This window comes from Pararge aegeria, chromosome 14 (assembly GCF_905163445.1).
Source record: "Pararge aegeria chromosome 14, ilParAegt1.1, whole genome shotgun sequence".
Classification (NCBI taxonomy): Eukaryota; Metazoa; Arthropoda; class Insecta; order Lepidoptera; family Nymphalidae; genus Pararge; species Pararge aegeria.
Window position 1 is genome coordinate 7,790,291 of NC_053193.1, and position 26,650 is coordinate 7,816,940.

Below are 26,650 nucleotides of genomic sequence, written 5' to 3' on the forward strand. Positions count from 1 at the left end.
CATACCGAATTACGATTTCTCGAAAAAACGAAACAAAACTTTTCGAGTGGTTATAAAAAAAATGAACCACAAAGGCTGTGGCGGGAACTCTGTTCTGCTCCCGCCAGCCTTTTCACTTAATGACATATAGACGATTCATTATTTCGAGGCCGTTCGGTGTGAATTTTTTCATTGTTTCTGATTCGGGATACATTTTTACACAATAGTTAATATTATTTTTGTCAACTTAACTAGATTAAGGAATGTCACTTCACTAAAATATCCTAGATGGATTTTTTTCATATCACTGGTTTGTGATCCATAGCATTGGATACAAAATTATTAATTTAGATTTTTTTATTTTGCGGCTGTTCTTTGGGATCTTTATTTTTGAATTTTAGGACACTAACATTAGTGTCCTAAAATTCAAATTTATACACATATGAACAGTAAGCTTATCAAGTTATGTCTTGGTGTGTCCTTTAATAAGTTATATACAAATTATATTCTATAAAAGGAAAAGGTGACTGACTGACTGATCTATCAACGCACAACTCTATCCACTTGACGGATCGGGCTGAAATTTTGCACACAGATAGTTATTTCAACGTAGGCATCCGCTAAGATAGGATTTTTGAAAATTCCAACCCTAAGAGGGTTAAATGGGGATTAGAATTTGTATAAAATCCTTCATTAACATTTTATTTTTCAAGTTTTATCCATGAAACTTTGATTTTCGGATTTCGATTAAAAATAAAGAAATACGTGTTTCACAAATTTTATAAACTCCAACCCAAAGGCATCTATCATCATCATCTAATAGGGGATGAAAATTTGAAAGCTTCTTATTTTTTAAGTAATTTACGTTCATATTTTTCTATTAGCAGCAGGACTTTTTTTTTAACCTTTGTAGTTAAAATTTACCAAATCAAAAATTGAACTTAACGCGAGCGAAGCCGCGGGCAAAAGCTAATTCACAATAAAGCTTGTAAAAGTTTTATACTCACTTATCATAATTTTATAACATTTTAATAACAGATATTTTTTACGGTTTTATCTCCCTATTCTTAAAGCTACAGCCATAAAACATTTATAGCTAAAAATTTTTGGGCTTTCTTTGTCGTCGTTTAGTCTTCATCTCTTTGCCCTTGTCCCACGTTATGTGGGGTTGGTACATATCTTTTTCTAACTTGAAAAAAACGTTATTTTGGTTTTACTCATATTTTTTTTGAGCGATTGCCCGTTTGACATCAACCCTTCTTGAGAATGTTAGATGTAGTAGAGTAACCTTCACCTTTCGGTCAACGTGGTGATGTTACAGACCCCTTTTAATCGTAAAATCAGTGTGTCTCCCTGAGTATCCACTTGACATAATTACGAATCCATTCGGAGAAGTTTCTTTTCGAAGATCTTTTTCTTCTTATGTCTCACGTTACTAAATTTACATAAAAAAATATAATGACAATTTACCTTTCGTGTTTTCGCACACCTGTATGTTTTAGTTCTTAAATCCCGAACTTATTCCCGTAGAAAAACGTTGTTCGAAATTAACTCCTGTACATTGAAATGGGTCCACGAGTCGCGAGCGCAGCGTTGGGTTCGATACGTGGCCCGGACCTACATTAACGCATCGGCGTCTCAGTGTATATACCAAAATTTATAACAAAATAATTATTCTTGATAACCAACAGTCAGTACAACATCTTAAAATGCCTAGTATAAATCTATTTCTGTTAATCCTGAACATGGTATATCTGTAAAAAATGTAATCCGTTCAGTAACAAACATCTTTTAAACTCCCGACGCAAAAACGATGGGGTGTTATAAGTTTGACGCGCTTGTGTGTCCGTAGGTCTGTGGCATCGTATTTCCCAAACAGATTTTGTTTCTTCTGTTTGAAAGGTATTAAACAAGGTCAGTTGGTATTGTTCTAAGCTGTTTTATAAAAATCTATCAAATATGCCGCCGTCACAAAAAAGCGTATTACGTTTTTTTTACGATCCCCTAAATATGGGTATCAAATAAAAGGGCTTTGACTAGTAGAACAATATACAGTGTAGACATCGGAAGTTTTTCAAATGAATTATATCTATATTATATTTATTATTCCGTGTTCAATATTATTTGTTGTAGACCTACCTCGAAAAAATAAAAGTAAAATTTTAGAATGAAAATTTGCATGTGTAATTGAGAAATTTATTTAATAACTGTTCAATGGGTAATCACTTTAATCCGCCAATCCAATCGCCGATTGAGCCCAATCACAATAATTGATAGTTCAGTCAGATCTGATTGGATTGCTGATTCCATTAGAGTAAAAGGCAAACAGCTTAATCCAGTTAGCCAATCTTTTGAGTGCAGCGCTATTGCATAGGTACCATGCTTGATACGCCCTTTGAGTACAGATTTGATTGCCTCTACATTTTCCGTTGTTTGTGAGAATTTTGATGTTATATACACAGTGTCCATCTATATGTATAGTTTTAAATCAGTAGCAATTCTAATGTTTTGTGTATAGTAAAATACTAAGACAGTTTTTAAAATATGTTTAGTTTTAATGTTCAGGTAAATAATAAATCAGGGATTGAATGCAATATCAAATACAAATTTTAATTCTTACGTATTTTCAGTGTAATATTGTTATGTTTAATGTAAGTAACATTAAACGTAACAATATTAAACTGAACACACTAGTATTTTACATAATAATTATTATGCATAAAAACATATATATTTTTTGTCTATAACCCAAAAAACTTAAAAAAAAAGAAAAAGAATTGTGTTGTTTGATAATAACAATTACTAAAACTCAACCCTGCTATTGATTAGAGAATCTAAAAAGTCTCAAGAAAAACCCACCATTGTCCTTTGTATTTCCTTCAAGCTACCTACACGACTTTGCCGAAGTAAACTGTGCCGTGCAGGCATGAAAAAACGCCATTAACCCAAAGAAGAAGAATAATAAGACTTTTTTTATGAAGAACACAAAATTTATCCCTTAGCTACAGTATTGACTAATAATTTTCAAAAGATGTTTTAAAAAAGATTTAAGCAAACTTTATATCATCGCTACCACGAATATTTCTTTTCAGTTTTTAGGTTATTATATCGCCTTTAGCACTCACAAATAATGCGGCTTGATATTGTTGAAAGAATTTTTAAAATCGGTTCAGTAGATCCAATCCCACAATCTATCAAATTTACCTTTTTATAAAATCAGTATAGAAATATAGACAGAAGAATAAATTAAGGATAAATCATTAATTGGAAACTACCATCTAACTTTGAATATCTAAAATTAATGTGGTCCATTGAGCACATCCGCTTTAATCGCAATAATCGATAGGAAGTACCTAACTCAATTGGGCTGGGTCCCTGATTCGATTAGAGTAAGGGGCAAACAGCAAAATCCAGTTAGCCTATCCCTCGAGTGCATCGCCCATCGGCAAAGTGTTGTTTGAACGTTCGATCCAAGCCCCAAACAATTCTACTATACTACTAATATTATAAACGTGAAAAGTTGTGAGGATACATCGATGTATTTATTTATTTATTTATTTAAGGGACAATCAACAAACAGGTTACAACAACAACTCTTAAAAACTAAACAAAAAATGAAAAAACATATAAATGTAATATTGTAGACCCACTTAAAGACTGCCACAACTTGCAAATACAAAACTATATTAATTGATATAATCGATGCATGTGATTTTTACTTTTTCACGCAAAAACTACTCAACGGATTTGACTGAAATTTGGAATGAACATAAATTATATCGGTGAGAACGACTTATACACTGAGAGGTACTTTTGCGCTGTTTGAGTCACTCACAAGTTTTATTAATATCAAAATACTCACTGATACAATGGCATGTCCACATAGACAGAGGATCAAATATAATTTTAATTATTTGGAATTTTTATTACAGCCGATTGGCGCAGTGGCTTTCTGAGTACAAGGCTGTGGATTAAAGTCCCACAACTGGAAAGTGTGTGTGTTTTTAATTGTATGGGTGTTTATCTGTATATAAGTATTATGTATATTATTCATAAAAGTATTAATCTGTCGTCTTAGTAACCATACAAAATGCTTTGCTTACTTTGGGGCTAGATGGCGATGTGTATATTGTCGATATATATGAATGAATGAATGAAAGAATACACTTTTATTGTACACCAAAGAAACAAAAAGTAGTTACAAAGATATAAATACAAATCAAGAGAGTACAATTTGGTGGCCTTATCGCTACATAGCGATTTATTCATTCATGAATATATTTATATATTCATGAACTAAATAACAACTACTAGCACATTAAAATGCTCATCATTTTATAAATATCTGACACACTCTTTTATCAAATTTACTTATAAAGAGTTTAATTATTTACACACCTTCACTAGAACGCGTGATTAATCAGGTACGCCAGGAGACCCCCCTGGAAAAATCGTTGGTTTCTGCCCGATTGAAACTAGATTTATACTAGCTGCGCTTCATGGTTTACTCCGCGATTAACAATACACGCAATTGCAATAAACAAAGTAACGTGTAAGACTTATTCTTCGCGGGTAACACCGCGGGGCGCAGCTTGTATTATATTCGAGTAAGTTCAATAATTATTTTAGTTTAGTGACATAAATATAAATATTATGTAAGCAGCCCATTTGCATTCGATAACTGTTCATGCATCAAATGTATTTACACATATGTATGTAAAAAATATGTGTAACTGCCTCGTCGGTCTAGTGGTAAGCAAGTTCAACTAGGGTTCGTGAGGTATGGGGTTTGATTCCCGGGTTAGGCCAAGAGTTGGCCGCAGTTGGGAAATTGGTTGGGTCCAGCCCGGTGCCTAGAAGAGCACGTTAAACCATTTGTTTCGATTGTTATCATTAACATGAAGACTCAATTTAGGAAAACAACTATTGTCACTTTTTTAGTTAAAATGGCTTTAATGTGTGTGCTTTATAATCTTTTTAGTGTATTGCTTTATACAATATATAAATAAACTAGGCAGATTTAAAAAAGACAAAGAAAGTAACGTTACTTAAACTATTTTATTTAAAAATATAAGTAGGTATAAATAACTCTTAAACAGTTCTTTATATTTTAATTAAACATTTATTGTTTTTGTCACCAAAAAAATAGTCATTTTTTGTGAGAAGAATTTTTAATACCTTTGCTGTGTGAATTAATTGGTCATCTGTTTGTATTTGCATCTTAATATGCAAATATGAATAGACATCTAGAGGGACGGACTGACATATCGAAACTATTAAAGCAAGGGTTCCTTGTTTCAACATTAACTCTAAAAACGAAAAAGTATGAGAAACAAATTCACTCCCTCACCCTCATACCAATCACAGTAATTGATAGCAAGGTGGTACGTACCTAATTCAATCAGGTTGGATCCCTGATTCAATTAGAGTAGGAGCAAACAACGAAATCGAGTTGGGATACCCCCCCGGGTGCATCGCCTATTGCAAAGACATTGTGGGTCGAAATGGTATTCGCTGTCGTTGTGGATAATGGATTTGAGTAATACGTCAAGTATTTAAGCCTTCTCTTGCACAAATTTTACAAATCATTCAAAAAAAGTAATTACGTGGTAGTAGTGAGTAGTTTTGCTATATATCAGTAAACATATATAATACTAGCTGTTGCCCGCGACTTCGTCTGCGTTTGATTTTGTTTTTAAAGTATTCAGTATCGCTAAGCTTTAAATGAGTATAGTAGTATATATATATAACATGTGACTGCCAATTAATTATAGACAAATAATTGGCAATAAAATAAAATTGCGACTATAATTAAAGATCTAAGCTATCCTATCTCTTAAGTTGGACCAGACTGCTCACGGTGTGCCAATTTAATTTAAAAACGGTTAAGTAGTTTAGGAGTCCATCGCGGACAAACATCGTGACTGGAGATTTATCTTAATATATATAAATCTCCTGTCACGATGTTTGTCCGCGATGGACTCCTAAACTACTTAACCGATTTTAAATTAAATTGACACACCGTGAGCAGTCTGGTCCAACTTAAGAGATAGGATAGCTTAGATCTTTAATTATAGTCGCAATTTTATTTTATTGCAAATTATTTGTCTATAATTAATTGACAGTCACATGTTATATATATACTACTATACTCATTTAAGGCTTAGCGTTACTGAATACTTTAAAAACAATATCAAACGCAGACGAAGTCGCGGGCAACAGCTAGTATATATTAAGATTTAAAAAGAAATAACTAATTTCTGAGGCGTCAATGTTACATTATGAAGATTATAAGGAATGCCTGCCTAGATGTTAGTTGCTTGTAGTTGCTAAGTTAGCTTGACAGATGGCCGCGGTAAACCAGACACCTAGACATTGTACCCTACTAGAATTTACTATAATCAAAAACGTGTCACTATCAAAACTGATCCCAGCGGCATTGTTATTCAATTATAGAACAATGTGTTACCAAAGATATCTAAAACATCAAAATATATAAAACACAAGAATACGTTCGCTACTTGACATAAATAAAAGAAAGCATGTATAAAGACGAAAATAGACATCGACATTACTCGTACACGGGAATCCTCACATCCCTATTTGAATACAACGTGTAATGTATGTACATACGATATTTATACATATGTAACACTTTGCCCTCTCGGCATTTCCTAATGAGGAATGACATAAGAAGGTCATGTCTATTCGACGTGAGACTCCAATCAACACTACAAGGTTACGTATTTTATTTACAAATGAAAAATAAAAAATGTAGATATTATTCATTTTTACGTTGACGATAACATTACTATTAATGTTATTATTAGCATATTAGTTTCTATCTGCGACTTCGTTTGCGTGGACATCAGAATTGTAGCCAAGGAGAAATGAAAAATAATTAATTAAAAAAACCGTTCCAGCTTCTGGACTTGTCGAGAGCTTTCCGAGATAAAATGCAGCGTATCGGTCAATTTAAGTAATAAGCATTCTAATCCGTCACCCGTTGAAAATAAGTTCTGTGTTGGAAGGCGCACTTTATGTTTCTGGTGCTCCTTTGGTGATTTGTAGGGCCATTTTGATATATTCTGCCACGGCGGGCACCTCAAGCTGGGTCGCGAATGCGTGCAAAAATGCTTTTCCGTGGCCCAACCACCAAACGGCTCTGTGGGGCGTTTGAACACCGTGGGGATTAGTCGGTACGAGTCTAACATAACTAAAATGCCTCGCGGAACACGGTAGTATCCATGGAGAATTTCCCACGAAAAAATAGGCTGTCTCCGTTACTAGATACATCGGCTTGGTTACCCACTTAAACTGAAACTATAAAACTAGAGAATATAATGTAGTGATAGTATTAGTGATGAGTTATTTGGCGATCTTTTTAGCTGTATAAAATGAGAACTATTCTGACATAGTATTGTGAGAGGTAGAAAAGTAGCGTAAACATACGCAGCAAATAGCAAAGGCACCTCGAAAGATTAAGAAATTATAAACTAAAAGTTTCAATTTTCATATCTCTTTTTCTACTCTTTCTTCATTTAAATTTCTTCCCTAGATATATATATTTTCTAGTACATACCTACAACACAAATTTTTGGCAGTAAAGCATAAAGCATTTGTTTTCAGATCTAACATTCTTAATATATTTAACTTCACATCACATCTTATATATGCGTAGTTTATGAACCATTTGCATGACACATGAATTACTTTATATCAAAGCTTCTCGTAATGCCATTGGCCATAACATTATGATTTGTTATTGAGTAAGAGGCGTTGCATTTGAAGATCTAAGTCGTGATTTCGTAATATTGAGGAAGTGAACATTACACAGCTTTTTCGTTTTACGAGTCCACCACCTTCGGTATCGAAAAGGTAGGAAAAGGAAAATAATAGACATGACGTGTTGTGATGGAAGAAAAGACCAAATTACCGGTCTTTATTTCAAAGTTCGTACACTACTATGTTAGAAGATTTCTATAAAACTAGTTTATTACCTGTGAAAAATTATAGCGAATGCAGGCCACTGGGTATATATAGAGTACTCTGAACGCTTCGTTTTTAATGTTTTAAACGAAACATTTATAATACTACAGCACTAATAGAATACTAGGCCAAGCCGATTTACATAGAACGTGGCATGACTGGGTTCAATAATAACTGTTCTTCTTTCGGCGTGAAAAATTGTATTGGTTACATTAATAGTTTCAGTTCCTTCAACCTCATTAAACTGCACTCAGCACTTGAAAATTCGAATGCACGAGCTACTTTTATTGGGGTAAAATATTTCATGTTTTTGACAATGCTTTATGTGACTAAAGACATACCGCTGTCTAAGTTATCGCTATCATAAATACTCCAGGTTACAATAATTTATGACAGCGATAACTTCATTAGCTCACGTTTCTATTTTACTGTTATAAAATATTTCATAGATTAATGTTAACATAGATAATGTCTGAATAATATTTCTCCAGGAGCATCCGGAGGAGATGGCTGGATTTACAATTACTAAGTTGACTGAGCGTTTTCTTCATGTTGTTTATCTGGTTGAAAGTTTTGCATAGTTTTCGCGAATTATGGCAAACGTTTACTGTATATCACGGAATTCCGGAAAGTAATGTACTAATGATAGGAACACTTGTAAATACGCCAGTTTCCCGTTTCTGTAACATATTTTAAAATACACAACAAGAGGTAGTGTTTTAGGCATAATATATGAAGCATTCCATTTGCAGGCTGCTTTGAAATATTCGTATACCGGTATTTAACACTAGTTTAAAGGTAAAACATACCTTAGCTGGCTCATTGTCGATGTACCAATTAATTTCCGACGCTGGTAGAGAGTAGTCTGTAGAACAGTTCAGGAGTATTTGCTCTCCGGGCTTCACTAATTTAGGCGCTCCAATTATTATGGGGTCCTTGTCTGGCATTGCTGGAAGGAAATCTTATTTTAATAAGAGGTTAACGTTCACGCCCATAAAAATAATGATGTGTGATATTTTAAATAAGTAGTTAAAGTGCAAAGCCTTTACATAAATGTTATTATAAAGCATTCTGTTTTTCATTGTTGGGGTAAAACAAAAATAAATCACGTTTCTATGAGTCTTTTTTTGTAATATTGTTATAGATAAATATGCTATTAAACTGGAATTTTATAACATTGAATATAAAAATAAAATCCTGGAATCTTTCTAAAATAAACTAAATTTTACTTCCGCATTTCCTTTCATACTTACGTTCGTCGTCGGTTCTGGTAATAATTCCCAACGTGTTATCAATAAAACCCGTTAACCTTTATTGGATCGTTGATACTTTTCGTTGCACCATCACTGGATACGGATGATTTTATCTCTTACTATATTAAATATATAATTTAAGCGTATACATATTTTGGAAACAGCGAGATTTGAATCCGCATTTCTCCGGCAATCGTAGCCCGAGTTCTTTGCCAACTAAGCCATGTTGGGACATCCCTCTGTTGCTGATATATGGAATTTTATCAGCCTTATACGAGAATAAGATAGGTACTTAAAACAATATACACACATTTATCACTTTAATGTTTTTCATTTACGCTTTATATGCATTTCTAAATTAAATATTTGTGTGTGTAAATTAACTTTAATAAAAATATAACGATTTTATCTAACTACTAAAAAAATAGAATGTTCACTGCCGGTTGATCAATTATTGCTGTATGTTCGTGTTCGTAACAAAAAATGTCTACGTTTGCCTAGCATTTTTTTTATAATACAACAAGCATGAAAAACAGCGCGGATAAAAAAACTGTGGCATTTAAAAAATAAGCTCAACAAGAAATACTAAAATTATTATTATGCATGTAGTTTACAGGTATAATCTCCGATTAGAACTCCGTTTGTAGACTTAGGTAGAGCATGTTGCCTAAATTAGAGGAAACTTAGCAATTAAGATAATCTCGTGTAAGAAGTTTCATTACATGAATCGCTTTGTGAGAATGTGAATACTATATTAGTTGAGTAAAGTTTTAAGCATTAATTAGCTAGAAGTGGTGATTACGTACAGTACAAAGTTTTGAATTCAAAGAGATTGTTGGCAGTCATCTATCTAAAATGGTTCTTTGGTCTGACTGTTTTGAGTGAATGCTACAGTGATAGCCAAAGAGTTAAGCGATGCATATAAGCAGTTCCAGTGTGATCACACTGGAACTGCTTATACAGCTGAATAATTTAATATATATTAGATAATTTAAATTATATGTTGAAACCATATAATCAAAATCAAAAAATCGTTCTTCAATATTTATCTTAGAATTGTTATGGTAAAAATATCACACAGAATGAGTAATATTTTCATAAAATCTATATCAAAGTCAAGGTCACACTTTTTTTAAATAAAATATTTCATTTCAATCACTTTCACTGTTTGCCCTGCGTTCAAAGTTTTCTATTGTGGTGCAGAAATGGTGATATTTTTCCGAATTATTTTAACTAAAAATAAAGCTACACCTACAAGAGTTTTTAGCTTGTTCTGCTCGAAGAAGAAACCAGTCACTTACCTACAACAGTCATAAGTTTAGTTTGTCTTGCTATTTGGAACTTGGGACCTTCTGTGGAGATTTCACAACTGTAAGCTGCTCTTGTAGCGACTGGAGGAGGCATTACCCGAACCATACATGAGTCCACCTGGCAATCTCCACCTTGTACCGTGATTCCTGTTATATTATATAGACGGATCGGCGGCTGGGGACAATATACCAGGTTAAAATAACAATGCAATAGACTAATTAGAAGTAGAACTTTTTGTGACAGATCTCGTCCGGGGAGAAATGCTGCTTGCCGGCAGAAATAAACATGGCGGCTACTACCGCCCTGTTTATTCCTGTTACCTTAAAATCTAAGCCTCAGATTTTCGCTTTATTTTTTTTTCTTATTATTATTATTATTATTATTGTATAGATATAATCATTATTTCCGTGGCGTCACCAGGGTTGTGGTTCTGACTGATAATCAGTGCTGCATTCATATCAAGCAATGTAGCATAATGCAGAGCTGGAACCCTTTTACTAGGTTGTGCCACACGAGACGAGCGTTATCCTGACGTTTCTGCTAGTTGAGCATGGAGTATGTTCAATTAGCGGAGTCGCTAGTGGCATCTTAGGCGCATAGCGTTAAAATATTGTAGTGTGTGGCTTATTTTAGTAATGAAGATATTTTCTTTCTTTCTTAGATTGATGGGACTTCATAGGAACACGTCCTCTGAAGTCCTTGCCTACGATATGTTGCTCTGAAATAGGACATCCCCTTAGTCCGTCAATTAATACTGTTAAAAAAGAGACTGTCAAATGTCTTTATCCCTGGAAGCTAATTATATTGAAGCACTCATAATTCGCTTCGTATTTTACGCCATAGTTGGAAGACAAAAAAATCCATACACGCTTATAGATTGCACTGGTCCTTATTTGATCAAAGCCAACAATTAAAAAAAAAGATTCGTCGTCCATAATCTTATCATAACGTAATTTAAAGTAATACAGTACCAATGATAATAGCTTGCTGAGTCCGGATCAGAATAGGTCAATTAATGGCATTCAAGCGTTGTCTTGTTTACTCGGACTGTATATTATCGGATTTAGGCTGAACGCAGTGCACAATAGCCTGTACAGGTGGATGGGGCTTGGAATTTACTTGTATAAAACCTTTACACCGCAAAATGTACCTATTAATGGGAGAACTCCCACAATAGTTATTAAAACATCTGCACTACTTAACATGACCTCAAACATGTGACTCAACAAGTGAAATAGGCCATTGCAAATTATAAATTTTAGGTCAGGTTTTCAAAAGCCGAAGTTCTCCAAACATGAGGATTACTCACGTGACCTCGGCTGTAATACGGTCTTTAAAATCATTTATGTACATGGAGATTATGTCAGTATTCGAAGGTCATATTTTCATCATACATTATACCCATATAAACAGTAAAGTCAGAAAAAAAACTTTGGTGCGTGTTTAAATACCACCTTTATGGTGTGAAAAGTTTCATGTCTAAAAGTAGTGCGCTGCGGTATTTATGTACATGGAGATTATGTCAGTATTCGAAGGTCATATTTTCATCATACATTATACCCATATAAACAGTAAAGTCAGAAAAAAAACTTTGGTGCGTGTTTAAATACCACCTTTATGGTGTGAAAAGTTTCATGTCTAAAAGTAGTGCGCTGCGGTATTTTTAATTCTATGGGGGGGGGGGGGGGCACAATTGGGTAATTTATAATTGACAATTGTCTCTGGTCTGTTACGAGGCTTCAGCTGTGGCTAGCTACCGACAAAGGCGTTCCGGTGCGGTGTCTTGTAGAAACCGATTAGGGGTATGACTGCCATACTCTATGACTGGTTAACCCGCTACCATTTTTGACTACATTATCACTTACTACTAGGTGAGATTGCAGTAAAATGCTAACTTGTAGTGGAGTAAAAAAAGTACCTTCTGTGATGGGTTGTATCTAAATATCTCGTTCATATCTCTGTACCATTTGACCGAGTGAAGCTTCTGATCGTCCATCTGGAAGTGACAGCTCAGTTCGGCTGCTCGACGAGGGTCCGCGTACAGTGGAACCTTGAGCTCGGTGATTTTGTGTGCCGTTGTTATTGCTGAAACAAATTTATTATTATTATTTATTTGTTTACATAAAAGTTAACAAAAAAATACTTATAGCTAGCATCAGATAATCACCCAGGTTTGTAATATATGACAGAGAATTAAGTCTAGGTACGTTAAGTACAGAACATTATTGCAGGTTAACCTATGTGTATATGTTGCGTATAAAATGATCATAATAGCATACATATATATGTCTACAGTATGTCACACTGATTAAAGTCACTCCTAGTAACATCGCTACCAAAACTTAAAAAAAAAATTAAAAGATTCAGTAAATTAACTTTTGTATGTATGGTTTGGTTTGGTGGGAGTCTTTGTCTGTTGTTACCGACCTACTGACAAAGACGTGCTGCTAAGTAATTTAGCGTTCCGGTAGAAGTCTATTGGGGTAGTATGAGAGTAGCATACACGTTATAGGTGAGGCTGATAGCAACTAAGTAAATAAAGTGGAATTAAAACAAAACGTAATGCAATTTAATTTTTCACGTTTGCGACATTTTAGATATTTACAATTCGATTGGACACTAAAATAAAATAAAAAACCAGCAAATGGGCTAATAAAGTTCTTTTATAACTTTCTCTTATAAATAAATTTTAATTAATACAGCAATTCTTTCATTAATAATAATTTATGATTATAAAAAATTTCATACACATCCATATTATGAATACATTCATATTATGAAAATTAAGCTTTATTTGCTATACACCGCGAACAGCAGCACAATCTTTATGGTGTAATTTATAATTACTTCAATCCATCCAATAATCAAATTATAAAACAGATCCTCGGCAATGTATCCTCTACGCACGTTTTGCTCCGAAACCGGAGCATCCTCAGGAGATGTTGACTTTACAATGAATAATTGTTAAGAGGATCTGTTTGGTGTGGAGTATACGGATTGAAGCAATTATAAATTACACCATACATGTTCTGCTGCTGTTCGCGGAGTATAGCAAATTAAGCTTAATTTTCATAAATATCGTTTCTACTATTCATACCTACACTAATCGTCCAAATTCTCGTTGCCAAACGTCTATGTCACTGTTTTATTATTATAAAGTCATTTATTGAATGTTTACGCTACCCGATGTCGGGAAAATTTAATATAATGAATGTCAGTTCATTGTCCTGGGGCTTTGAAAATAATTTAAATCAATTATTTATATCCGTTCTGTGTATTTTGTTCTACAGTTTTCCTGCAAACATGTTTCTAATTTATGTGGTATTTACATTTAATTAAGCGCTATATAACCCTTCGACCCTATATAGTTAATTTCAATTTAACATGATTATTATTCACACATGGTATCTTTTTTTTCTATAAACACCAGATAATTGCAATGATAAAATTCAACGTGGTGGTGAGTTATAACTCAGTGTTTCAATTATTTACAGACAGTATATAAATAAAATAAGTGCAAATTACCTGTCACCCGGACTAAGTACTTAATACGAACGAAACAAACATAAACATAATAAATGAACGAAACAAATGTTTGCAAACATGCAACTAATTGGCCTTAAACTTTTGTCACAAACTCGTGACAATATTGCAATTATTATCTATTGCATTATAATAGCCTAGTCGCTAGGCTATCACCGCGAAGTCCTAACCAAAGACCCTAATTTTGGCGGGCTGAGTTCAAATCCCAACACTCACTTCCAAGTTATATCAGAAAATATCACTCGATTCAACGTAAGGAAAGCATCGTGCGGAAACCAGCATGTTTGAGTTTCCTTAATGTTCTCAAAGGTGAATCCCAACGCACTGGGTTAGCGCGGTGGACTACGGCCTTAAACCTTCTCAGTGTGGAAAGAGACCCGTGTCCTATAGTGGGCCGGGTATGGGTTGTTAAAATGACGATGTTGCATCATGATTTAACGATGTTTATAAACTAGCGGATTCAAACAACTTCGAATTTACGTCAGATTAACGAAATTCATTGCAAATTCAAAATTCAAAATTCATTTATTTCAAGTAGGCCTAATTAATAAGCACTTTTGAAACGTCAAGTCAGTCTGTTTGTAGTGACTCTACCACCGGTTCGAAAGGCAGATTCCACTGAGAAGAGCCGGCAAGAAACTCAGCAGATTGCTCTTTTCCAACATCATTTTAAAGTTGAACAATCTTTAGAATTTTTCTGTTTTGTGAGAGATGAGAGCGAAGTGGCCTGCTTCCAAGCAGCCTTGTCGTTAAGGTACTCGTCATCGTGTAGTAAAACGCGATGACTTTGCCCGTCTCCAAAAAGCAAGCTGTAAACATATTTGATTAGTTAAGCAAATCTCAACTTAAAGATGCCATAATCATTTCAACCTATTACCGGCCCACTACAAAGCACGGGTCTCCTCCTAAAATGAGAGGTCCTTAGACCGTAGTCCACCATGGTGGTCCAGTGCGGATTGACTAAGATGCCATTACTAGTTGTTATTAGGTATTTCGAGTATTCCTAAAGTAATGATAATAAAACAGTATATTCGGTGATTTTGTATACATATGCACTACATCAGTAAACATACCATACATTGATATGCAACCTTAAAAGTATTCGTAAAGAATACTTTAAAAATAATAAAAGTATACCTTACTTTTTTTTTCTTTTCCAATAGCAAATTATTTTAATTAAACTCAACAAATAAAATAATAAAGAAATCAACTACTTAAGTGGATCTTCGTGTTCTAGCAGAGTTTGTAGAAAGCCTGTTATTAAAATTTGCGTAATATTAAAAATAATTACTAACAACATTTTAATTTATTATAATTTAAATTTCATCAAATTACTATTTGAATTCAAATATTATTTTAAAATCTAAACCAGGTCAAGTAATACAGAGTTCTTAAAACTTAAGTGCTTCATTTATAATTTATCCCGCACTCCGAGATTAAAAAACTTTGTAAGGAAGCCTGCATATTTTTTAAATTAAAATTATACGATTTCCGCCTGAAAATAGTAAATTTACGAGTATCCAAAAACGTTTGTATCTTTGTCATTACAGATGATGTTTTTCCTAGAGTCAAAACGCCTTACGAGTTGAGGCATAAAAAATAATAATATACAATTATCCATGGCGCCGATTCGTATGTACGCAGTTTTCTAAGCTAATGTCAAATAACCTCTAGGTCCGAAAGAAGTGCTCACTATTTTTAGACTTTTCAATTTAGTTTCGTATAGCGATTAGTTTACAACAGAATTGTCACCAATGTATGCCTGTAACATACCTACATATCAAAACGCGAAGCAACGGAGAACAAACGGACGATATTTATTTGAAACAATAATTGCTGCAGCTATAAAACAGCAACCATTTCACACTGAGAGTTATCTTAATTGAAAATCTTCAGCGAGGCGGCGATCCCGCCAGCTCTGACGCACATATTTTATTGCCACTGGTATGAATGTGATTAATAAAACAATGAATAACTTTTATCGCAATTAAATTACGAGTATCTTTTGCAATATAAATATAATATGTTCCGTCAATTAATAATTTAACTGTTGAGAAATTTTAAAAGCGGTAAAGCTTTATGTGGCTGAAATCGTCCAGCGAATTACTAGCCCCATGCTTATGTATAATGCTCGGCAGTACTGCTGTCTGAAAGCGTGGTTACAGGTGTAATTATAGGTACATACGTTCATTATTCTGGTTTTAGGACGTGTTCCTCGCATGCCCTCTGTCATTCTGTTTACAGACGATGGGTTTGCATTTAGTACCTAAAAAAACCTTACCACACTTAAGAAAAGGGTTTATGGATTTAAAACTATGAATCCATAGCACCAAAACAGACACCAATACTTTACCTTTTAGGATGTTGGTAGGGTGTGTTCATCCTCTCTTTTAATAATAACGAGAGACCAACGAATGGCAGTTTTATCCTACAATTTTCAAGCGAGTTACAAATATTATCTGATACACCAGCTGGTGAAAGAGAATGGGGTGTCCGGAAGTAGGGTGGAGGCAACTTAGTTCTACCATATATGGTGCTGGTAAAGAAAACGGATGGTTGAACTAATGCAAGAAACTCTTCAGAATACATTGAAAGCTAGTAAAATTACGAAGCTATAACCAATGCCTGTAATCTGCGTGCGAACAATACAAGTACAGTTGCTCAAACCAACGCAACGTCTCACGCCGCTGCAATCCCAGATTGGATGCTTCAGGCATCATTCTAATGGATAAGCAGCTAATGGATAAGATTGGATGCATTGGGCATCATTTTAATGGGTAAAGAAACTCTATTTATTGCTTTCCAATTCCTGAGAAACCCACTGAATCGATTGAAGTAAACCTATCATGTACAATTTAAAATGTTTTGGCCACGCTATGACGTGAGAGAGGCACGGTAGCTGCAAACTTATTAAGTATTATGTAAGTACGCGGATTTACAGTATCACACAATAATCTTATGACACTAAGCTTACTAATACCCAAGAATTGAGCGTAGGTCTTCGCTTTTATAGTTGAGAGGGATTTAAAATTTAGATCCTCTGCGTTCCAATACGGGTTGAAGGGTTTCAAATGTTAATGAACACAACTCGAGAACTGCAAACTTAAGTTGTCACCCAAAACACTGGGTTGGTAAGGTGTCACCCAACCCTGGTTTCTACAAGGCGTTGTATCGGGGCGCTTAACTATTCGGTGGTACAGTTTTGTTATTAGTGTGGTTAATATTCACAGATTTTCACTACTTTAATATCGTATTTATTTCAAGTTTTCAAGAAGATCAAGTTTATAGTGGGCACGGTCCAAGGCTGTAGGTTCGTTTTCCACAACTGAATAGTATTTGTGTGATGAACATGAAAGTTTTTCAGTGTCTGGATGTTTATCTGTATGTTATAAGTATTTTTGTAGGTATTTTATTCATAAAAATATTCAACAGTCACCTTAGTACCCATTACATAAGCTACGCTTTGTTTGGCGCTACATGGCGATGTGTCTATATAAATATACTACTTATTTATTATTTTATTTAACTAAGCCAGGAATTCAAAACGGGGATCATCACTCAATGGCACATCACTGTTTATAAAATGTGCGATAAATTTGTTCATGCTATTCTGAGGCTAAATTTCATCAATGTTGAAAAGACCGACAGCGAATAAGTTTCCTTTCTCCAAAGAAGTCATTTTGTAACGTTAAGAAACTGTCAAACGCTCGAGATTAGACCATTGATATAAATCAATCTACCCCGATGGCCGCGGGCAAATTGACTGGCCACTTTATTGGACGACTTTGTACTTTTGACCGACGATCTCGTATATTTATTTGAATGTAGCAATTCTACGAAAGGAAGAAAATAACGATTCTAGATTACAAGCAAATATAATAACGTTAAGTAAGTAGAAAATTACACTTCAGTAAGTTCTACGAATAGTGAGATTCTGATCGGACAAAAAAAAAATATTGGTAAATTATCAGGTAATGAACTATTAATCGTAATGAGACGTTTTACGTAAGTTTAGTGGACCACAGGGTCTTAAACGATTAAACCCAAAGCTATATGTAGCGGTGACTTACGACGAGGTGTTAACTGATATTTTAATTCTGGCATTCTTAGAAAATAAATGCTGTCAAGCGATTTAGAAGTGGAACAAGCGGTGATAGCCCAGTTGTTAGGACTTCGACTTCACTTTCGGCTTCGAGTTCGAATCCCAGAGGTGAGGTGCATCACTTACTTTTCTGAGTAAACTATTAGTCCATAAGTGTATCGCTGATAAGTACTGGACACCTTCTCTGTCAAAGGGGTTTGCCTATAAGTTATAAGATTTGCCTCTGCCATAATTTATATCCTCCAATTCACTTTTGTCAGCTTTAACGATTAATTATAAGTTAATATTTAATTAATTATTAGCGCGTCGTAATATTTAATTAATTAGAAGTCATAAAAACTGAGATCAGTCTGGAGGTCAGGTGGAGGTCAAATTCGGACCTTTTAAGTTTTCCGCCCATAAACCCATTGTACTTGGAACCATGCGGCTTTCAAATCTTGGCATACAATTTTTTTTTTGAATATCCTACATAGGTACTTAGAGCAGTATGTCCAAGAAAGACCCATGAAGAAGATAGGGGTAACATGGTAACTTTATAATATGAGCGGTAAAAATTTCAACTTTGGTTATATACCAGAATCTACTGGTGTTTAGAAAGTGTAACCGATTTTATGTTGTATTTTGCTTTGTTAATTATTACATTATTTCTGATTATGTAAACAAACGTTCATGTCCACGCATTATCCAACGCTAACAATATTATTTTAAAATTACCGTTTGATATGATATACCCTTATGTCTTTAAAAAAAGAATTCGGCATAATTGTTAACGTTTAACAAAAACGTCAACGTTATTTGAATAATACTGCTCTAAGCGATGGTAGTAAGCCCTATACACCTTTCGTCATATCTTCTTATTCACAATACGTACAATATTAACGTGATTCTTAAGGAAGAATGCAATCCTTAGAACATCCTAAATATATGTATATATGCCAATCGATCAAGTAACAAAGTCGCGTAAAAACCATTCACTTTATTATAGCAATTTGATATATGACTAACATTTCGTACAGCCACAAAATGAGTACTTACTCCCAGCTAGAATAACGTCGTCATGGAGCATAACGTCTTTATTATTACGTAAAATACTGATGGTAACGGAAAAGATGATTGGTCTCTGTATTAGAGCTATTTGATTTATGTTCATCATTATGTTTTTGTTGCGTTTTCTTACTTTATTTACTGTTCGTAGTTTAGTGGATATGAAATGTTCAAGGAAGAGAAACGTTATCATCACATCATCAATATTATCATTATCTAAAGCCTAAATCCCACTTCTGAGTACAGGGCTTCTCTTTGATATGAATAGAGATCTAGAGCTTAAATCGTCAAACCTTGATATATAAGATGTTTTATTTTCGGTCCCCGCTATTATAAGGTCATGTTCGACATAATTACCAGGATATTACAGGATCAACTAACGTGCTCTCCAAGAATGGGAACGTCAAACATTTTTCTAACTTCACTTTCCGCTAGTACTATATCTGGAGATTATCATTATCATCACAGTCATCAACTCAACCAATTGACGTCCACTGCAGGACAAAGATCTTTAGTATGGAGTTTTTAATTCCGCGGCTACAGCTGCCTCCAGCGACCCACCCGATGTGTTTGGGTTTACCGGTGTAAGGTCGCCATTCCAGCACCTTTAAATTCCCACGTCCATCGGTTCTTCGACCTAAATTTCCCGCCCATTGTAACTTCAGCTTCGCGACTCGCTGAGCTATGTCCGTAGCTCTAGTTCTTCTACGGATCTCCTTTTTTCTCTCTCCTTCGCCCGCTGAGTTAGTTACTCTGACCCTTCTTATGAGGCCCATACCACATTTCAAGAAGATTACATGTAACAATTTTTATGTAACTCGGAAAGTTTTAAATACTTACTACCAGACCAATGAGGCAATTATTACATAAGTAATAAAAATAAATTATTACCTCAACTAATATACAATTTATTAGTTAGCATTATTTTATTACCGAGTCAGTGACATAAATCATATCTACCTATAAACATAACGTACGATCAGTCTTAATTCGGTCCTTAAGATTAATAAACTGACTATAGTGAGCAATAATAATTAATATAATCGATAATAAAAAGTCACACATTACTCTACTACACTCTAGTAGGTAAATAGGTCTTTCACATTGATTTATGGAAAATACTTTATTTGTACGCTAAGTGCGCACTTTATTACAACATTTTTTAAGAAAGGAAGAAGTCATTCAGCCAATGTAAGGAATTGCGAATCACTCAAGATTAGAACAGTTAAATAAATCACTTCGCGCTGATGATTGTGGCGAATTGACTGTTCACTTTATTGGTGGCACTGATTTATGGTAAAGCTTTTGTTAGACAGCTGAGTAGGTACGTATTTTGTTTATACCAACATTCTCCTTGCGGCTTTTCAACGTGTACAAATGTGTGGCGATTTTGAACTTATGGTGAACTTAACCATATACTTAAGAAGATAAATACATAAATGCATGAACCCTAAAACAATAAACTTCTGTCTTGAACAGTCGTTTTAAAATAATAACTAATATAATAATAGTAATCACTCAATAACAAAACAACCTGTATTTAACACCTTTAATTTACAGATGCTCTTTTAAGCACATTTAAATTAAGGCAATACTAGATCTGGAATGTCGATAAGAACTTTAATAGCACCAGATGATGATAAGACTGATTATTATTCATCTTTATCACCATCATCCATTTTATGCATAAAAAATATCTTCAGAGTAAAACGTAGAGAATAATGTACAAAGAGATTTAAATATTAACTATACTGATTCTCGTACTGACGTTATTATCAACCTACCTACTCAAATTGACTGACCAAGTTTGCTTATTGTCCTTATTCGAAAGTGGTGCAAGGGTATTATTATCAATCTAAATAATGCGTCTGAACTTCCTCATTTCACTATGCGCGCTGGTGTGATATTACGACATTACTCCTGCGCGTAATTCATACATTATCTTACATTAGTCTCGCCTCTATGTCCTGGCACGATGTAAGTAGCGTTAGAAGAGTTGGGTGAAGTGAACAAATGAATACACATTATTCTTTTCTCGGAGCTAGCTTCGCTTCGCCTTAATTTATCCTACGAAGTTATCTTACGTCATGTATAATTTAACATAGGTTCATTTAAAATCATACCGTGTTTTGTATTATTCAACCATTATCGATAATTCTATAAATAACCTTGGGTACTAAAATTCTGGATTACGCACATTGCGTATTACTGTTTAATTCCAAAAGTAATCCGTGTTTACCGAACCTAGTATGATTAAAATATGCCAAATGTTCGATATTTCATAAACATTAAGCTTAATTTTAAGGAGCGGTGATAGCACATTGGATGGGAGCTTGACTTCACTTTCGGGGGGCCGAGTTTGAATCCGAGCACGCCTAGCTTTTCTGAGTTGTGTGCGTTTTAAGTAATTAAAATATCACTTGCTTCAACGGTGAAGGAAAACATCGTTAGGAAACCTGCTTGCCTTAGAGTTCTACATAATGTTCACGAAGGTATGTAGAGTCCTGCATGCCTTAGAGTTCTACATAATGTTCTCAAAGGTATGTAGAGTCCGCACTGGGCCAGCGTGGTGGACGACGGCCTTAACCCCTACTTATTTTGGGAGGAGACCCGTGCTCTGTAGTGAGTCTGTAATAGGTTTATGTAATGATGATGATGATGATGAAGTTTAATTTGCTATACTTCGCGAAAACAATTGCTAAGTCCAACAAGTACAAGTTTTCATTGTAAAGTTGACATTGCCTGAGGAAGTTCCGGTGTCGGAGCGAAAGGTGCGTAGAGAGTGCATTGCGTAAGATCTGTTCGGTGTGGAGTATAAAGATTGAAGAAATTATAAATCACACCTCTTCTGATTCTCCTGCTTTTTTCGGAGTATAGCAAATTACGTATATGTTCATTGTATATATCATGGAATTTCGCAAAGTAACGCCTATGTTCAATCAAAATGAGTTTGATATTTGCTTGAATAAATGCAAAGTGTGTTTATCTCCTTTGAATTAAATAAATTACATCCTGCTTTGTAGATTACATTTCCTGTTTTGTAGTGTTAAGTTCTAGATTATCAATCGTCAGTAAGTTTTTTATATGTCATATATCGGGTCAGTAAAATAATAATTTTATTTCATTTTATATGTAAAATTACAGTTTAGCGTAATGTGATATTTAGTTTTTTTAATATTACTGAATATTATGGCATCCTAAATTACGAGGCGATGGTAATGCAATGAAGAGAACTGATGGAGGTGGGTGAGAAAGCTTTTAAATATGTACAGGCTTCTTATCCAGTTCATAAAACGCGTTCAAGTAAATTCAAATAAGCAAAGGCGAGCTCAATCCGACTCAACGACTCAGCGGCATGCAGCTCATCTTCTAGATGGATGAACCACAGTTATGCCAATGACATCGTGCTGGTTTCTTCGATTAGCACGCTGCGATACTTACCCGCTGACATACACTACAGCGCTGTATAGTTGCAATAAAATGTTAAAGAAGACTCAGCTCATGATCTTCTAGGAGGATGCCAGTACTAAAGTAATAATAATAAATGGAGTTGCAATTAAAAAGTCTATCAATTTTAACACCTTAGGCACCTTTCAAGATTTCAGCAGCCAAATGGTAGCTGAAAATCTTGAAGATGAAACTGATATATAGAGGTAACGCAGGGTGTTTTCAGTCTAAGCGAATATGTTGGCACGCAGTTTACCAGGTGAACCTACAGATATGTAGGTCACACAGTTTCAAGCCTTCAAAGTATATACTACATTATTGTATTCAGCTAGTCTGTGGTTCCAGTATTTGCGGTCAAATGTTGAAAATTAACTAATTAATAAACAAATAAATTATAGCACTAATCTTTCTGTTCCGTGTCTCAACTCATTAGAGTACAGTGAAATGAAATTTTATCATTCCGCACAGTTAAGAAAAATACTCTGAATGACTCTGTTAAGAAAAATAATACCTATCTGAAGTAAAACTTCTTTAGGCGCGACTAGGGAGATCGAGACACGACTCAGATTTTTTTCTGACAGAAGTAACGCTTACGTCAGATGTCTGTCTAGTTTCCGCTATTTAAAAATAATAATTTGAATTGGTCGTAAGTATATGTCATATAGTCCACGCTTCTTGATTTATATGCCAGCTAGTAGCAAATATCATAATCAATGAGGATAATTCATTTCCAATATTTTCAAACGCATCAATTGTGAATAGCAAAGTGAATAAATATTCAACAGTTTCAAAAAAACTATTTTAAATTGCAATTTTTTTTTTAAATCTCTAAATATATTTATAAATTATTATTAAATTTTCTGACGAATGCGATTTCATAATATTCAATGACAAGGTTATATTGATATGTACACGATACATGCCTAACGTAATTACATCTAACCTTCAATTTTCTACTCCCAATTATTCTATTTAACAAATGAAAATATTTATAAAATCTGAAAGTGATATTAATGAATTTTAAATAGAATATAAAACGAAATATTAAATGAAATGGCGGAGTCCCAAGAACTTTTTACTCTTTCACCAATAAATAATAATAATAGTTTTACTTCAATTGCGCGTAAAGGTTTCACGCACACACTTTTTCATAATATATTACGACAATACATACATCGCGATATAACCCCATAAGTAAGCTTAGCTTGTGTTATGGGTACCAAGATAAGTGATGAATATTTTTCATGAATAATATACATTAATAATAACAGTATAAAGGTAAAAACCCAGACACTGAAAAAAATTTATGTTCATCATTTCACATTTTCCAGTTGTGGGAATCGAACCCACAGCCTTTGACTCAAAAAGCCGGGTCGCTGCCCACTGCGCCAATCGGCCGTCGCGTTTTGTGTTCGAATTAAGTTTAAAAATATAATAGATAAACTTACTGATATTTAACATATATGAAACTACGATATTGAATATTAAATCTCCCAAAGAAATTCAATTTTTTAATTCAAAGTTGGACGGTCGCGACGGGGTCCTAAAAGGTGTGAAGTTGAGAGCGGTGTCGAAAAGTTTCCTGGTTGTTTGTGATATAAAGTGGGTCATACCCGAATGTAGGAAAAGGGTAATTATGAAAGTTATTGTTAGTTCACGTTAAACTACGGTAGTTAAGAGTTGCCTAAAAAGTATAGTTAGTAACAGGCAAGCCATATAAAAGAAAAAACATTTTTAATTTTCGAGATTTTCTGTTGAATCTACTATAGATATTCGATATTCGAATAAAAGAACATATGAAACATCTTAAGTCATATAGAAGTATGGTAGAAACGCATACATTAATTAAATTAAAGGTAGATAAATAATTAACAGACATTTGACGTCAGGCGTGTCTGCCTCTGTGAATCTGTGTTCTCTTAAATTGAGTATTCGCTCTTGTTCACTCCTATATGTTCAATCATACCTAGTACCTCATTCTCTCATTCTCTTCCACGCAACACACTTTTCTAACCTAGTCTCTATTCGAAACCCACGCAAGGCGAACCCTGTATTTGTTTCTTTTAACTGAAAGACGTTTTGCATCTTAAACTCGCATGCATTCGACATATCGAAGTGTAATCTAACTAATCATTCATGAAACTCATAAATAACATAAGAACATTGAATAGATCTCGGCCCAGTCCAGGTGAAGTTTGAAAGTGATATTTGGTGTCTCCGCATTGGTGTATAGGAACTGTGTCATAGAAGAACTTTTGTGAGCTGTGGCAGGTGGCTCCTTTCCATCCATCCATTTCTCCATTTTCATTTTCACCCTGGACAGAATGCTAATTCGCTTTTTAGGGCGTATTAAAAAACCTACGAGACAAAACAGTCCACTAATAATAATAATAATATCAAATTATTTACAAAACACATTAAGAAATATGGTTTATTTCTGAAGTCCCAACAGTTTTATCTACCATATTATCTGGTCACTTCGTTACCCGATTTGTACTGAAATTTCAGTTATTTCGTCACAAGACGATTACACCACATAAGTTGATTACCTTTAACAAAGTAGTTGTATAAAATAAAGCATTACGAATTACATTCAATATTAAATTGTTGTTACGGAAAAAGTGCGTAATTAGGTAGTTCACGAACGGTCAAGATTCCTTATCTCTTACCCATCTACCTATTTATAATATTAAAATTCAAACATTTATTTCAAGTAATCCTAATATAAGCACTTTTGAAACGTCAAGTCTGTCTGTGTATAGTGACTCCACCACCGGTTCGGAAGGCAGATTCTGATGAGAAGAAGCCGTCAAGAAACTCAGCAGTTGCTCTTTTCCAACATCAACAATTTACATTTTACATTTTAACATTCATTTTTCTATCTTGTGAGAGGTGAAAGCGGAGCTGGATGATTCCAAGCAACATTGTCATTAAGAAGAATTTCTTATTGTATAGTTACCTCACTGTAATAAATTTGTTTTAACATATTCTTTAAACTTATGCATTGGTAGGTCCAAAATTACTTTAGGAATCATATTATAAAAGCGTATACTCAATCCCACAAATGACTTCTGTATCTTTCGCAGACGATATGCAGATGTCACTAATATATAACCATTTCTTGTAAGTCGACTGTTTATATCCACTTTTTGTTTATTTAGACTAATATATTTCTTTATATATTAATATTTATTATTAATATTATTAATATTATATATTTCTTTAAATTTTCACGGAGGGATTCACGTGATTTAAGTTTATATATAGACCGTACCGTACAATATCAGCAGCTTTGCCCCATAATAAGATACCGTAAGACATCACACTATGAAAGTACGCAAAGTAAACAAGTCTTGCCGTTTCTACGTAAGTAATCTGTCTAAACGGGGCGCATACCTAGATATCACCACTATTTGCTAGTATTAAACTAGTAAAAATAATTCATTAATTTTTTTTTTCTTGTAAATATACTTTTACAGATAGTCCAAATTGTGGTGAATTGTTAGTTAGTAAATTACTCAATTCCGAAGGTACAATGAATTATATACAATCGGATGAAAAGATGAAAATAGTTTGATAAGTTCCACTCTATCCTAGTTCTATGCCTACAGGTATAAATAGATACGTGATACAGGATTACGTATCAAGAAATTAGCTGAATATATCACATTATCAGCTGTTGGGTATGCTTCAGGGAGCATTTAAGGCAATCAATCTCGGTAATCTGTAGAATATTATACCTTACTAATTGTAAACAGTAAACATCCTTCAAACCTAAACACAAGCTTAATAGATTTCAAAGTGAATGACTAACGATATTAGTCATTTACAGGTAATTATTGAATTACTAAATATAATTATACTGTAGATAATATATGTATTCCTACACGCATAAGAAGATATTATTTACAGATTGCGTATAAAGTATGACTAAACATATTTAGAACATATTTTTTTGAAGGCTTCTCACAATGATTATCAA

At 34.0% G+C, this 26,650-nt stretch overlaps 1 protein-coding gene across 1 annotated transcript in view; it reads right to left on the bottom strand.

Annotated features, from left to right (window-relative positions):
* LOC120629387 overlaps positions 1-26,650 on the bottom strand; it is an 86,835-nt gene that overhangs the window by 12,068 nt on the left and 48,117 nt on the right. The window contains exons 2-4 of the mRNA XM_039898319.1: positions 12,451-12,617; positions 10,523-10,706; positions 8,778-8,917 (exon numbers count right to left, since the gene is read on the bottom strand). Of these exons, the coding sequence (XP_039754253.1) occupies positions 8,778-8,917; positions 10,523-10,706; positions 12,451-12,617 (491 nt within the window). The remainder of the gene's footprint in view (positions 1-8,777; positions 8,918-10,522; positions 10,707-12,450; positions 12,618-26,650) is intronic.